Raw genomic sequence first — 16,481 nt, forward strand, 5'->3', positions numbered from 1 at the left:
AAGTGTTCAAATATGTATTTACAAGGATGGTTACTGCAACCAATTTTTAACTAGTGAAAAACTGAAACTGGCCTAAATGTCCATTGATACAGGGTTGGGTAAAGAAAGCATGGCACAGGCAGACAATGGAATAGCAAAATTAAAAATTAAACAAAATGAGGATTAAATGGACCCATATAGCTCAATGAACTGTTATTAATATTTTTAACAACTATGTCATTTGAAATAAGCAACCTATTAATCTGCCTAAAGTAAGACATCATTTGTGGATAAAATATATAGTTATGTTTTCAAGGTTTTAAGTGTTTCCAAGAGGATGTTCAAGAGTTAACTGTGGTGACCTTTGTGGAAAGAAGTAGGAAGGTAGGATATGGATACCTTTAAGAGTTAGCTTCATACTTTTCTGTTCAGTTATTTTTTTACCTTGACCATGTACTAATTGAAAAGGAAATGTTTTAGCTAAATACATTTAGCAACATAAAATTAAAGTATCATTTAGTAGGGATCCTGGACCTGAGAGGCCTGTCAGATTGCAACTTGAGAAGAGAGGGTCATTGAGCCAGAGGAGGGCAGTAAAGGACAAGGGAGGACATGGCTGTACTTCCTCATCACCAGCCTACTTTATGACAGGTGGTCATCGGAGAAAAAGGTAATTTATGTTCCTTGTTTCTCAAACTTGAAATCACCTTGGGTAGCTTGTAATAAACATGAAGTTTTGCTACCTTATCTTAGATTATGTGAATAGAAACCTTTAAAACTTGTGTCCAGGACTATAGAATTTTCTGTTGCATATTTTCTCATATTTTCTGTTGATTCAGTGACTTATAAAGTGTGAGACCTGTAGGGTTAGGGCCCTTGATGGAGAGTGAGCTGGAGTCATACCTGTCAATGACTTTCAGATTACTCAGATGGTGAGTCTTCATTTGGACTCTGCTCAGGTTGCTCCTCTGGTGGAGGTGGACTTGGCTGAGGTTCATCACTTGGTGGAGGTGGTCTTGTTGGGCGTGGTCCTGGTGGACGTGGTCCTGGTGGGCGTGATCCTGGTGGAGGTGGCCTTGGTGGAGCTTCCTCATCTTTATTTTCATCATTAGGAGAAGGTGGTGGTCCTCTGCGTTCTCTGCGTTCTCCAGGAGGTAGTATGAAAAAATCCTCTTCTGAGCTTGAGTCTGAACTGGTTCTTTCTACAGGGTATGGCCCAAAAAGAGAGGAACTAGGTGATGAAAGTCTCCCCTCTCCTTTTGATCTCTGATAAACTTTTTGGACAGTCCCTTCCTCCAGAACCCATCTCTCAACTACCAGCTTCCTTCCTAGTCACTTCTTTTTGCTGTACTCCTGTTCACCTGCACACTAGAGATACTGAGTCTTAGTTCTTTGCTCTTGAGAAAACAAATTGGCAAAAAGAAGGTGATGGATATCTTAGAATTTGCAGATGATGTCTGCAAGGACAGAAGAAAAGCAAAGGGATTAATCATGTCAGTTATGCTGCCAGATATATTTTGGGTTACTGGCATAACCTGCCAACTGTGACTCCAAGTCTGGCCTGTGGAGAGTATATGTGGAATCCTCTGGCTCTAAAACCAGGCTGAGAAATAGTAGGGGAGAGAGAGAGAACACGATGGACCACACAAGAGTCACTAAATAACCTGCAAATTTTAATTAGGGACTGTGACACAGCTGAGCAGAGAAACAGGAAAAATGAACCAGACCTAGCTTCTTTGCATTCTATCTAAACCACACATTTAAGAGAAGAATACTGAGGAAGAATGAAACAGTCAGTAGAGGGGTTGGCTCTCAGTAGGCCGCAGGAGTCAGAATTGTGACTGCTTCGCTTTGCTGTCCTCTCTCAACCATCATTTCTGGCCTGAGGGAACAGGCAGCGTATCCAGTGTCATCCAGGCTAGACATCATGTTATTCCTGTTAGGGCCTTGCTCATGGTCCCCAAGACCAAGGTTAGAAAGGACTGCCTTTATCTTTCGTGTTTCTAACACTGATGATAACCTTCACAAGATAATGATGATAACAGGACACTGGAGAACTGAAAAGTTGCTAATGAAATAAAGAAAGATGATGGAGGATTAATTGTGACTTACCCAATATGGTGCTCAGAGACTCTTCACTGCTGCTTTCTGGGAAAAGAAGCAGAAGATGAACCTATATCCTCCAGGATTCACAATGTTCTACAGGAAAAGGGCACACTCTGCATATACTCTAAGATATTATAACTTTTTATTTTATTTTTTTTAGTATATAATATCTATATAAGATATTATAAATTTTCAACTACCATCTGTGATGCCTTTGCAAAATGAAGAGGACATGAAGTCATGGCAGGGTTATTACTGTGCTGAGGATCAACCTCAAACTCAAAAGAGGCCTTTATGTCCTTCCTAGGATCCCTTAAACCCTAATGCTAGTTTAGGTTAAGTGCTGGAATATTTCAATGTGATGTTTTAGTGTCCTTCTGCCCTCAATTTATGGAATACTTTACTTATATTAACATGGCTTCTCAAGGTAGAAGGACCAGGAGTAAACATGTGGATACAATCTTGCCATATTGGGCACAACATTCTAAAATATTAAATATTGGTGGGAGTAAAATGAGACCACTGTGCCCTGGAATCTTCATATCTCTGTGTTGACAGAGAGATTTATTATTCTCGTCTCTGTCTCCAAAATAGCTCTGAATGGGCTTTACCTCCTCCATCCATCTGGCTTCCCCTAGCAAGGCCACCTTCATCCACTGCCTTCTCTGATTATCATAATATCTTCATGAGGGAACTTCTCTGTTCCAGTCTTCCCTTTTTGTAACACATCTTTCATAGCACAGAGATAAGTCTCAATTTATCATTCTTCTGCTTAAAAATTCTGTGCTTGTTTCCAGTTGTACTAAGTTTGAGGCCTTCAACATCATAGAGGAGGTGAAGGACCTTCCTCTTGTCTTAAGCACCCTGCAGCCATATCTTGCACTTATGTCTCCTCTTTACAAGCTTCCTCACTGCAGTGTGATCCCCCAAGCCCCAAACAGAGTCTCAGCATCCTCCCCCTTTATTCTTACCAGAAACTGAGCCTTGAACTGAGCTCAGGGCCAGCAAGGCCACTGAGAGCAGGATCAGTAGCATCTTGGAAGAAGCTCTGGCTTTTCTCTCAACTCTGCACTGGGAGAAGCCAGGCAGGCTCCTTTATAAAGAGCATCAGAACAATGGTATCTTTGAATTCTTTACTGGGCAGATCAGTTAGACAGGGTTATAGCTATGACTAATCCCAGCAGGATGGAATGGATTGAATGTTATTATTGTGCCATTTCTAAAAGGTACAAAATGTGACGTGGGTAAAGCTTTTGAGGGAGAATGTCCAACCATTCAGCACAGATATTAAAACTGTTCTGTCATCATTTGATTTTCAGTCTTTTTGGTGAAATAATTTCTTTGTCCTTCCAAGTGTCATTTGTGTGTGTTTTGGCTATGATCTCTGGCCTTCATCTCACCCAAACTCCATTATTTTGGTATTTATTTACCTACGAATTTGATACATTGCAAAACATTTTGATGATAGAGATCATTTCAGTTTATTTATGAAAAACAAGTGGATAGCATCCTTGGGCACACATGGATGGCAGAAGTCTGACCCTCAGTCTTTTCAGGCCACCAGATATCATCCAGGTCTATCTGTTCTCTAATAGGAAAGTATTGGTGTTGTCCAACAAGGTAACCTAAGACTTTCTATTCTTGTAAATATCTTAGGAGTTACAACATTTAGTAAAAGCAAAGGTAGACACAGAATCTACAATAGGACTGAACGAAATGAATATACGTCTTCTTGAACGGATCATGTTATTCTATATCTCTAAGACTTTTCTAGCGTCTTTGTGAGATTCTGTTTGGTTTCTTTCTGCTAGGAAATATTTTTAACCTCCCTGTCTTTCACTGATAATTTCATAGCCGCACTTATGCACTTCCAAAAGATGATCTTATGTTCCTTTCAAGTCTTCAATTTCTTTGCCTTGATCTTACATTTTTCTGTGAGTTTCCATGTTAGAACATGTTTTCTAAGATTATTCTTAAACACAAGGAATTTCATCGAGAATATTCTGACACTCATTCTCCCCACTGTCTACACAAAACTTATTTTTTGATATTTCTCTCCTTAATCCAGCCACTGTACTTAACTTTCATTTGTAGCTTATTTTTTGTTGTGCATTTTGGAGGATTTTGGTTGTTGTTGTTTAATTAAGGTCTATTCTTCACTAGATTTGTTGACTTTTATTTAAAAATTTCATAATGAGATCATTGTGTTTCCAAACTTTTTTTTTTGATTACCTGCATTCCTCTTTACAGTTGTTGAACTTTTCCTCTGATCTTAACAGGTGAGTTGAAAAAATAATTCTTTCCCCCATGTACATTAGTTTACTTTAAAATCAGCAATACATTCACATGGGTTTCTAGTATCTTATTCTTCTGCCTTCATAAAAAGAAGCTTGTATAGAATTTTTTTTTTTTTTTGGTTGCTGGTACAGACACCATGACAATGAAGATCATGTGTTTGCTACTTTGATCACGATGATATGAATTTCTCTGGGGAGGCATAGCGTTGGTTAAAATTGTGGATGCCTCTTTTAGCTGGACAAAACTTTGATTCTTTAATCACAATAACTCTAAACTTTAGAAAGTTTAGGCAGAAAGAATGGTCAGAGGGTTGTCTATCAAAGTGCGTATTGGTAAACCTCCCGCACAGCTTTCAGTCTTTTGCCTGAGAGTTTCTCCCAGGTTCTGGTCTCCAGCAATGAGAGACACAGAAGGCATTTCTCGCCATCTCTGTGTCCAAGTGTCAGTAGATTCTGCTCACCACTATGTCAGCAACATAAGGGGGTCTGAAACTTTCCATGGCTCTTCCTCTGAATTCAAAGAGAAATCCAACCATAACTTCTTCTATATGGAATCTAAAGCAACACTTATCTCCCTCCTGGTTGTATTAAGACATGGAAGAAGGAAGGAAGCAGATATCCTTAAAAGAGAAGCAGATATCCTTAAAAGAAGGATTTTGTTGAAACGGTTAATGAATGACTCACTTTTCCTCCAGGTGGACTTTTTTATTTAATTTTAATTTTAATTCGAGGCTAATTACTTTACAATATTGTATTGGTTTTGCCATACATTGACATGAATCTGCCCCGGGCGTACACGTGTTCCCCATTTTGAACCACCCTCCCACCTCCCTCCCCATCCCATCCCTCTGGGTCATCCCAGTGCACCTAAGTCCATTTTTTTTTTTCAGAAGGGCTTTAAAAAAAATAAAAAATAAATCCATTAAAAAGAATAATGGACTTATTTTTTTTTAAATTATTTATTTATGTTTGGCTGCACGGAGTCTTTGATGTATGTGGGCTTTCTCTAGCTGCGGCAAGCAGGGGCTACTCTTCGTTGCAGTGTGCGGGCTTCTCGCTGCAGTGGATTCTCTTGTTGCAGAACACAGGCTCTAAATCCACAGGCTTCAGCAGTTACAGCATATGGGCTCAGTAATTATGGCACATAGATTTAGTTGCTCTGCCCAATGTGAGAACTTCCTGGACCAGAGATCGACTCTGTGTCCCGTGCATTGGCAGGCAGATTCTTATCCACTGTGCTGCCAAGGAAGTACCATTTTTGTGTATTTTATGGAGAATACTCTATATATAACCAGTGTATATCAATACTGAAATTCTGGGTCAAAATGTACGCAGGTAGCAAGTGTTAACCTCTCAAAGGTAGCTGTAATAATTTTAAGAAATAGGAGCAGTTCATAAAAGTACTGCCTTGCTCAAATCCTCTCAATTCCTTGATATGTTACTTTTATCATTTTGTAACTCAAATATACACAGAAATACTCAAACTCATGTCCATCGAGTTGGTGATGCCATCCAGCCATCTCATTCTCTGTCGTCCCCTTCTTCTCCCACCCCCAATCCTTCCCAGCATCAGAGTCTTTTCCAGTGAGTCAACTCGTCACATGAGGTGGCCAAAGTATTGCAGTTTCAGCTTTAGCATCAGTCCTTCCAATGAACACCCAGGATTGATCTCCTTTAGAATGGACTGGTTGGATCTCCTTGCAGTCCAAGGGACTCTCAAGAGTCTTCTCCAACAGCACAATTCAAAAGCATCAATTCTTTGGTGATCAGCTTTCCTCACATCCAACTCTCACATCCATACATGACCATGGGAAAAACCATAGCCTTGACTAGATGGACCTTGGTTGGCAAAGTAATGTCTCTGCTTTTTAATATGCTATTTAGGTTGATCATAACTTTCCTTCCAAGGAGCAAGCGTCTTTTAATTTCATGGCTGCAATCAGCATCCGCAGTGATTTTGGAGCCCAGAAAAATAAAGTCAGCCACTGTTTCCCCTGTTTCCCCATCTATTTCCCATGAAGTGATGGGATGGGATGCCATGATCTTAGTTTTCTGAATGTTGAGCTTTAAGCCAACTTTTTCACTCTCCTCTTTCACTTTCATCAAGAGTCTCTTTAGTTCTTTTTCACTTTCTGCCATACAGGTGGTGTCATCTGCATATCGGAGGTTATTGCTCTTTCTCCCGGCAATCTTGATTCTAGCTTGTGCTTTCTCCAGCCCAGCGTTTCTCATGATGTACTCTGCATATAAGTTAAATAAGCAGGTGACAATATACAGCCTTGTCATACTCCTTTCCTGATTTGGAACCAGTCTGTTGTTATATGTCCAGTTCTAACTGTGGCTTCCTGACCTGCATACAGGTTTCTCAAGAGGCAGGTCAGGTGGTCTGGTATTCCCATCTCTTTCAGAATGTTCCACAGTTTGTTGTGGTCCACACAGTCAAAGGTTTTGGCATAGTCAATATGGGAGATATAGATATTCTTCTGGAACTCTTTTGCTTTTCTGATAACCCAACGGATATTGGCAATTTGATCTCTGGTTCCTCGGACTTTTCTAAAACCAGCTTGAACATCTGGAAGTTCATAGTTCATGTACTGTTGAAGCCTGGCTTGGAGAATTTTGAGCATGACTTTACTAGTGTGTGAGATGAGTGCAATTGTGCAGTAGCTTGAGCATTCTTTGGCATAGTTTTTCTTTGGGATTGGAATGAAGACTGACCTCTTCCAGTCCTGTGGCCACTGCTGAGTTTTCCAAATCTGCTGGCATATTGAGTGCAGCACTTTCACAACATCATCTTTCAAGATTTGAAATAGCTCAACTGGAATTCCATCACCACCACTAGCTTTGTTTGTAGTGATGCTTCCTAAGGCCCACTTGACTTCACATTCCAAGATGTCTGGCTCTAGGTGAGTGATCACACCACTGTGATTATCTGGGTCATGAAGATCTTTTTTGTACAGTTCTTCTGTGTATTCTTGCCACCCCTTCTTAATATCTTCTGCTTCTCTTAAGTCCATACCATTACTGTCCTTTATAGAGCCCATCTTTGCATGAAATATTCTCTTGGTATCTCTAATTTTCTTGAAGAGATCTCTAGTCTTTCCCATTCTATTGTTTTCCTCTGTTTCTTTGCACAGGTCACTGAAGAAGGCTTTCTTATCTCTCCTTGCTATTCTTTGGAACTCTGCATTCAAATGGGTATATTTTTCCTTTTCTCCTTTGCTTTTCACTTCTCTTCTTTTCATAGCTGTTTTTAAGGCCTCCTCAGACAGCTATTTTTCTTTATTGCATTTCTTTTTCTGGGGGATACTCTTGATCCTTGTATCCTGTACAATGTCATGAACCTCCGTCCATAGTTCATCAGGGACTTTGTCTATCAGGTCTATTCCCTGTAATCTATTTATCACTTCCACTGTATAATCATACAGGATTTGATTCAGGTCATACCTGAATGGTCTCGTGGTTTTCCCTACTTTCTTCAATTTAAGTCTGTATTTGGCAATAAGGAGTTCATGATCTGAGCCACAGTCATCTCCCAGTCTTGTTTTGCTGACTGTACAGAGCTTCTCCATCTTTGGCTGCAAAGAATATAATCAATCTGGTTTCGGTGTTGACTATCTGGTTATGTCCATATGTAGAGTCTTCTCTTGAGTTTTTGGAAGAGGGTGTTTGCTATGACCAACGCATTCTCTTGGTAAAACTCTATGATCCTTTGCCCTGCTTCATTCCATACTCCAAGGCCAAATTTGCCTGTTACTCCAGGTGTTTTTTGACTTCCTACTTTTGCATTCCAGTCCCGTATAATGAAAAAGACATCTTTTGGGGGTGTTACTTCTAGAAGGTCTTGTGGGTCTTTAGTCTTATATAGTAGAGGACCAAATGTTTAAAAATTTGATAGCTAATTATCCTTAAATGCTACTGAATAATCCACTCTCTATCAGTGATGTGAATTGCCATCTTTATCACATAATAAATTCCTTTACATGTGAAGCTTTATAGCTTAATGTCTTCTGATTATTCCTCTGTGCCCAGCACAGTCACAAATGCTAAATATTCACCAGCTCACAAATCTTCAAAATATCTCATTAATTTCTTTGCATTATGTTCACTTTTCATAAGAAGGAATCAGACTATAATGTGATCAGTGACTTTCACAAATCCTTACAGTCTATGAGTTTTAGCATAGATAGGAAAAACAGTTAGGATGTATGAGTAGCAGCATACTCAGCAAAACAGAGGAAAGGGAAAGGGAGAATGCGACCTCTGATCAAAAGAAGTTTATCCACAGGAGAATATGTGAATGAGTTCCTAAGATGAGGGGGTGAGATAGAGAGCTACTGGCAGCCACACAGGAAGAGCTGGAGATGGATTAAGTTAACATTTTTGAGCCACTGAATCCACTCATTTGAGGTCCCTGTTATTTTCATATTCCATTTTCCTTTTCTCCTGCAGGTAATTTTAGTTGGGTTTCTTGCGTTTGGAACCAAAATGATCTCAGTGGAAAAAAAAGAGTGTTAACTGCTAACGGCCGTACTCCGAGGATGAGGAGGAGCGCCTGATCAATCTCTCTGAGCTGACTCCGTACATCTTGTGTTCCATTTGCAAAGGTTATTTAATAGATGCAACTACCATTACAGAATGTCTTCATACATTTTGTAAAAGATGCATTGTCAGACACTTCTACTATAGTAACAGATGTCCAAAATGCAACATAGTAGTACATCAGACACAACCTCTTTACAACATAAGGTTGGACCGACAGTTACAAGACATAGTGTACAAATTAGTGATCAATCTAGAGGAAAGAGAAAAAAAGCAAATGCATGATTTCTATAAAGAAAGAGGTCTAGAAATACCTAAACCTGCTGTTCCACAGCCAGTCCCTTCAAGCAAAGGAAGAACCAAGAAAGTCTTAGAATCAGTGTTTCGTATTCCACCTGAACTTGACATGTCTTTATTACTAGAGTTTATTGGTGCTAATGAAGGCACAGGACATTTTAAGCCATTGGAAAAGAAGTTTGTCCGAGTTTCAGGAGAAGCAACTATTGGACATGTAGAAAAATTCCTCAGAAGAAAAATGGGTCTTGATCCAGCTTGTCAGGTAGACATCATCTGTGGTGATCACTTGTTAGAATGGTATCAAACTCTAAGGGAAATTCGACGTGCAATAGGCGATGCAGCAATGCAGGACGGTCTGCTGGTCCTTCATTATGGACTTGTGGTTTCTCCTTTGAAAATTACTTGAAGATTGTAAGACTATTATGAGTGGGTGAACATAATAAGGAGGCTTCTGCAGGATTGCATTCTCACCAAAGATTTCCATGAAACGTGTAATTGCTATCATTTTGTGCTGTTTGAGATGTAACTTATCTATTTTCAGCACCAAGAATCATAGGAGTCTTATAAATCATAGGATTTTTAAGTATAACTCGGAATGATAGAATGCCTCTGTTTAGTGAAAGGTCTGTTTAGTAAAGTCTCTAGTAAGTGACTATATAAAAAGCATCCATAGCTCAGGGGGAAATTTTTTAAAGCATTTACTTTTTATGATTTCAGATACTTTGATATAGATTTTGTTTCCTAATCTTTGAGGTAAATCAGTCACTGTTTTTGTCTTCATTGAGCCATACCCTTTTCAAGTTGGTGATTGGGATTCTGCTCTTTGGAATGGCATCAGTTGGGCAGTCATCCAGTTGGAAAAGAAGTGTGCTTTTGAACTGAAAATTTAAAACCAGACTCTGTTAAATTACAGATTGTGGAGACCTGGATTCAATCCCTGGGTCGGGAAGATCCCCTGGAGAAGGAAATGGCAACCCACTCCAATATTCTTGCCTGGAGAATCCCATGGATGGAGGAGCCTGGTGGGCTACAGTCCATGGGGTCGCAAAGAGTCGGACACGACTGAGTGACTTCACTTCACTTCTTCACTTCAACTGCTAAACACAAAATGTGAGATATTTCTGCCACAAACGAAGAGTACTGGACTTTCCTCAATAAAAAAAACAGCACATGTTTTGTGAAATAACCAAGGGTAATTCTGTCAAATCCTGTTAATTTGACTTCCCAGAATTGGAGGATTATATGTCATATTGTGTCATACTGTGCCCCTTTTAGAGCCTCTTTTTATGTCACAGACATTATGGCTGTTGAAAGTTAAGGTGCGAAATGTATACCTGACCACACCTGCAAAGTGTGTAAAAAAACTTGGGGGTTCTTAAGCAAGAAAGTGATATGATCTAATATGTATTTTTTCAAGGTAACTGGTTGTTGAGTGGAGAACTGATACGGGATGTGGCAGAGGGCAAAAATGTTACTGAGACCAGCTGGGAGGCGGTTACACTCCTCTAGGAAAGAAAGAAACATCTCTTGCACCAGATTCCTTTGGCAGACATTATTGATGGACTCATATTTGAGGTCTATTTTTATGGTTCAGCCAAATGAACTTGCTAATGGGGAAGTATGGGGGATGAGTGATCCAGAATGAATCCCCAATTAACTTTTAGACAAACGGATGAAGCAACTTCCTTTTATTTTTATTTTCTGAAATAGCTGTGTGGGTTTTTTTTTTCCATTTAAAAAATTTTAATTGGAGGCTAATTACTTTACAATATTGTGGTTGTTTTTGCTGTACATTCACATGAATTAGCTATGGGTGTACATGTGTTCCCCATCCTGATGTCCCCCTCCCACCTCCCTCCCCATCCCTTCCCTCAGGGTCATTCCAGTGCACCAGCCCTGAGCATCCTGTATCATGCATTCAACCTGGACTGGCGATCTATTTCACATATGATAATATACATGTTTCAATGCTATTCTCTCAAATCATCCCACCTTCGCCTTCTCCCATGGAGTACAAAAGTCTGTTTTTTACATTTGTGTCTCTTTTGCTGTCTCATATATAGAGTCATCTTTACCATCTTTCTAAATTCCATATATATGTGTTAATATACTGTATTGGTGTTTTTCTTTCTGGCTTACTTCACTTTGTATTATAGGCTCCAGTTTTATCCACCTCATTAGAACCAATTCAAATTCATTCTTTTTAATAGCTGAATAATATTCCATTGTGTATATGTATCATAGCTTTCTCATCCATTCATCTGCCAATGGACATCTAGGTTGCTTCCATGTCTTGGCTATTATAAACAGTGCTGTGATGAACATTGAGGTACATGTGTCTCTTTCAATTCTGGCTTCCTCCGTGTGTATGCCCAGGATTGGGATTGCTGGGTCATATGGCAGTTCTATTTCCAGTTTTTTAAGGAATCTCCACACTGTTCTCCAAAGTGGCTGTACTAGTTTGCATTCCCACCAACAGTGTAAGAGTGTTCCCTTCTCTCCACACCCTCTCCAGCATTTATTGTTTGGAGACTTTTGGATAGCAGCCATTCTGACTGGCGTGAAATGGTATCTCATTGTGGTTTTGATTTACATTTCTCTGATAATGAGTGATGTTGAGCATCTTTTCATGTGTTGGTTAGCCATCTTTATGTCTTCTCTGGAGAAATGTCTGTTTAGTTCTTTGGCCCATTTTTTGATTGGGTCATTTATTTTTCTGGAATTGAGCTGCAGGAGTTGCTTGTATAATTTTGAGATTAATTCTTTGTCAGTTGCTTCATTTGCTATTATTTTCTCCCATTCTGAAGGCTGTCTTTTCACCTTGCTTATGGTTTCCTTCATTGTGCAAAAACTTTTAAATTTAATTAGGTCCCATTTGTTTATTTTGCTTTTATTTCCATTATTCTGGGAGGTGGGTCATAGAGGATCCTGCTGTGATTCATGTCAGTGAGTGTTTTGCCTATGTTTTCCTCTAGGGGTTTTATGGTTTCTGTTCTTACATTTAGATCTTTAATCCATTTTGAGTTTATTTTTGTGTATGGTGTTAGGGAGTGTTCTAGTTTCACTCTTTTACAAGTGGCTGACCAGTTTTCCCAGCACCACTTGTTAAAGAGATTGTCTTTTCTCCATTGTATATTCTTGATTCCTTTGTCAAAGATAAGGTGTCCATAGGTGCATGGGTTTATCTCTGGGCTTTCTATTTTGTTCCATTGATCTATATTTCTGTCTTTGTGCCAGTACCATACTCTCTTTATGACTGTGGCTTTGTAGTAGAACCTGAAGTCAGGCAGATTGATTCCTCCAGTTCCATTCTTCTTTCTCAAGATTGCTTTGGCTATTTGAGGTTTTTTGTATTTCCATACCAATTGTGAAATTGTTTGTTCTAGTTCTGTGAAAAATACCATTGGTAGCTTGATAGAAATTGCGTTGAACATGTAGATTACTTTGAATAGTATACTCATTTTCACTATATTGATTATTCCGATTCATGAACATGGTATATTTCTCCATCTATTTGTGTCCTCTTTGATGTCTTTCATGTGTTTTATAGTTTTCTATATATAGGTCTTTTGTTTCTCTAGGTAGATTTATTCCTAAGTATTTTATGCTTTTCATTGCAATGGTGAATGGAATTGTTTCCTTAATTTCTCTGTTTTCTCATTGTTAGTGTATAGGTATGCAAGGGATTTCTGTGTGTTGATTTTATATCCTGCAACTTTACTATATTCATTGATTAGCTCTACTAGTCGGACACGACTGAGCGACTTCACTTTCACTTTTCACTTTCACGCATTGGAGAAGGAAATGGCAACCCACTCCAGTGTTCTTGCCTGGAGAATCCCAGGGATGGTGGAGCCTGGTGGGCTGCCGTCTATGGGGTCGCACAGAGTTGGACACGACTGAAACAACCTAGCAGGAGCAACAGCAGCAGTAATTTTCTGGTGGCGTCTTTAGTGTTTTCTATGTAGAGGATCATGTCATCTGCAAACAGTGAGAGTTTTACTTCTTTTCCAATCTGGATTGCTTTTATTTCCTTTTTCTTTTCTGATTGCTGTGGCTTAAGTTTTCAAAACTATGTTGAATAGCAGTGTTGAGAGTGGGAACCCTTGTCCTGTTTCTGACTTTAGGGGAAATGCTTTCAATTTTTCACCGTTGAGGATAATGTTTGCTGTGGGTTTTTCATAAATGGCTTTTACTATGTTGAGGTATGTTCCTTCTATGCCTGCTTTCTGGAAGGTTTTTATCATAAATGGATGCTAAATTTTGTCAAAGGCTTTCTCTGCACCTATTGAGATAATCATTTCGTTTTTATCTTTCAATTTGTTAATGTGGTGTATCACATTGATTGATTTGCAGATATTGAAGAATCCTTGCATCACTTGGATAAAGCCCACTTGTTCATGATGTATGATCTTTTTAATATTTTGTTGTATTCTGTTTGCTAGAATTTTGTTAAGGATTTTTGCATCTATATTCATCAGTGATATTGGCCTGTAGTTTTCTTTTTTTGTGTGGCATCTTTGTCTGGTTTTGATGTTAGGGTGATGGTGGCCTCATAGAATGAGTTTGGAAGTTTACCTTCCTCTGCAATTTTCTGGAAGAGTTTGAGTAGGATAGGTGTTAGCTATTCTCTAAATTTTTGGTAGAATTCAGCTGTGAAGCCGTCTGGTCCTGGGCTTTTGTTTGTTGGAAGATTTCTGATTACAGTTTCGATTTCTGTGCTTGTGATAGGTCTGTTAAGATTTTCTATTTCTTCCTGGTGCAGTTTTGGAAAGTTGTACTTTTCTAAGAATTTGTCCATTTCTTCCAAGTTGTCCATTTTATTGTCATATTGTTGCTGATAGTAGTCTCTTATGATCCTTTGTATTTCTGTGTTGTCTGTTGTGATCTCTCCATTTTTATTTCTAATTTTGTTAATTTTATTCTTCTCCCTTTTTTTCTTGATGAGTCTGGTCAATGGTTTGTATATTTTATTTATCTTCTCAAAGAACCAAACTTTTAACTTTGCTGATTTTTGTTATGGTTTCTTTTGTTTCTCTTGCATTCATTTCTGCCCTAATTTTTATGACTTCTTTCCTTCTACTAACCCTGGGGTGCTTGATTTCTTCTTTTTCCAGTTGCTTATGTGTGGAGTTAGGTTATTTATTTGATTTCTCTCCTGTTTCTTGAGGTAGGCTTGTATTACTATTAACCTTCCCCTTTCACTGAATCCCATAGGTTTTGGGTTGTTGTGTTTTCATTTTCATTCATTTCTATGCATATTTTTATTTATTATGTGATTTGTTGGTTATTCAGAAGTGTGTTGTTTAGCCTCCATACATTTGTATTTTATTTGTTTTTTTTTTCCTGTTCAGTTCAATTCAGTTCAGTCACTCAGTCGTGTCCAACTCTTTGCGACCCCATGAATCGCAGCACACCAGGCCTCCCTGTCCATCACCAACTCCTGGAGTTTACTCAAACTCATGTCCATCGAGTCGGTGATGCCATCCAGCCATCTCATCCTCTGCTGTCCCCTTCTCCTCCTGCCTCCAATCCCTCTCAGCATCAGGGTCTTTCCAGTGAGTCAACTCTTCGCATGAGGTGGCCAAAGTATTGAAGTTTCAGCTTCAGCATCAGTCCTTCCTGTAGTGGACATCTAATCTTACTGCATTGTAATCAGAAAAGATGCTTGAGATGATTTAAATTTTTTTGAATTTACCAAGTCTAGATTGATGGCCCAGGATGTGATCTATCCTGGAGAAGGTTCCATGTGCACTTGAGAAAAGGTGAAATTCATTGTTTTAGGGTGAAATGTCCTATAGATATCAATTAGGTCTAACTGGCTCATTGTATCATTTAAAGTTTGTGTTTCATTGCTAATTTTCTGTTTAGTTGATCTATCTATAGGTGTGAGTTGGGTATTAAAGTCTCCCACTATTAATGTGTTACTCTTATTTTTCCCTTTCATACTTGTTAGCATTTGCCTTACATATTGTGGTGCTCCTATGCTGGATTCATATATATTTATAATTGTTATATCTTCTTGGATTGACCCTTTGATCATTATGTAGTGTCCTTCTTTGTCTCTTTTCATGGCCTTTATTTCACAGTCTATTTTATCTGATATAAGTATTGCTACTCCTGCTTTCTTTTGGTCTCTATTTGCATGAAATATCTTTTCCCAGCCCTTCACTTTCAGTCTGCATGTGTCCCTAAGTTTGAGGTGGGTCTCTTGCAGACAACATATATGGGGGTCTTGTTTTTGTATCCATTCAGCCAGCCTTTGTCTTTTGGTTGGGGCATTCAACCTATTTACACTTAAAGTAATTATTGATAAATATGCCATTTACTTTGTTTTTTTTTGGGGGGGTTCGAGTTTATAAACGTTTTCTCTGTTTCCTGTCTAGAGAAGATCCTTTTAGCATTTGTTGAAGAGCTGGTTTGGTGGTGCTGAATTCTCTCAGCTTTTGCTTGTCTGTAAAGCTTTTGATTTCTTCTTCATATTTGAATGAGATCCTTGCTGGGTACAGTAATCTGGGTTGTAGGTTTCTCACTTTCATCACTTTAAGTATGTCCTGCCATTCCCTCCTGGCCTGAAGAGTTTCTATGAAAGATCAGCTGTTATCCTTATGGGAATCCCCTCGTGAGTTATTTGTTGTCTTTCCCTTGCTGCTTTTACTATTTGTTCTTTGAATTTGATCTTCTTTAATTTGATTAATATGTGTCTTGGGGTGTGAAATGCTGTTTTTAACTGAGAAAAGATTGCAGGTTTCAGGGAAGGAAATTAGGAATTCTCCTTGGCACATGTAAGTTAAGCATCCATATCAGGAGACAAATGCATTGCTTGAGTGCTTCCATTCCTTTTCAGTTACCTAAGCTTCTGCTGCAGTCATGCTCTTTGCTTCTTCCGTGACCTTCCTGATGGACAGCCTTATCCTTCGGCTCTTCCATTTCCTATGTTTTTGTTCTGTTTGCTGAGTTCAGGGATGATATTTTTCCTGTCACAGAACACTAATCTCTTAGCTGCATGGCTGACACTGGAAAAGGTTATTGAAAGGTTTTGAACTGAGTGACATTTTGAAGAGTAACCTGCTCTTTTCCAGTTCTCACCAAGAGGAAGGGAAGCCTGCCTTCCAGCAGGACTGCCCCTTCACAGCCCCGACTCAAGTTGGCTGCCACTTCCCTCTCCTCCTTATCTCTGACCCTTCTCCTCTTTGCTGGAAGGTCTACCAAAAGCCACCTGGTGAGGACTAGTTTGTCTCCACTTTCCTTTTCAAATTA

The 16,481-nt window shown here is 39.0% G+C and overlaps 1 protein-coding gene and 1 pseudogene across 1 annotated transcript; one reads left to right on the plus strand and one right to left on the minus strand.

Moving 5' to 3' along the window:
* Window positions 1-900: 900 nt before the first annotated feature.
* On the minus strand, window positions 901-3,138 carry LOC129536126 (uncharacterized). Its single transcript, XM_055394857.2, has 3 exons — window positions 3,057-3,138; window positions 2,092-2,127; window positions 901-1,181 (listed from the first exon to the last, which is right to left on the minus strand). The coding sequence occupies exons 1-3, from the start codon at window positions 3,118-3,120 to the stop codon at window positions 901-903; spliced, it is 381 nt and encodes a 126-aa protein (XP_055250832.1). The 5' UTR covers window positions 3,121-3,138.
* A 5,769-nt stretch (window positions 3,139-8,907) lies between these two features.
* On the plus strand, window positions 8,908-9,770 carry LOC148777700 (polycomb group RING finger protein 6 pseudogene; annotated as a pseudogene).
* The last annotated feature ends 6,711 nt before the right edge of the window (window positions 9,771-16,481 follow it).

This window comes from Moschus berezovskii, chromosome 6 (genome assembly GCF_049115385.1).
Source record: "Moschus berezovskii isolate FMDL1 chromosome 6, NW_MosBer_1.0, whole genome shotgun sequence".
Taxonomy (NCBI): domain Eukaryota; kingdom Metazoa; phylum Chordata; class Mammalia; order Artiodactyla; family Moschidae; genus Moschus; species Moschus berezovskii.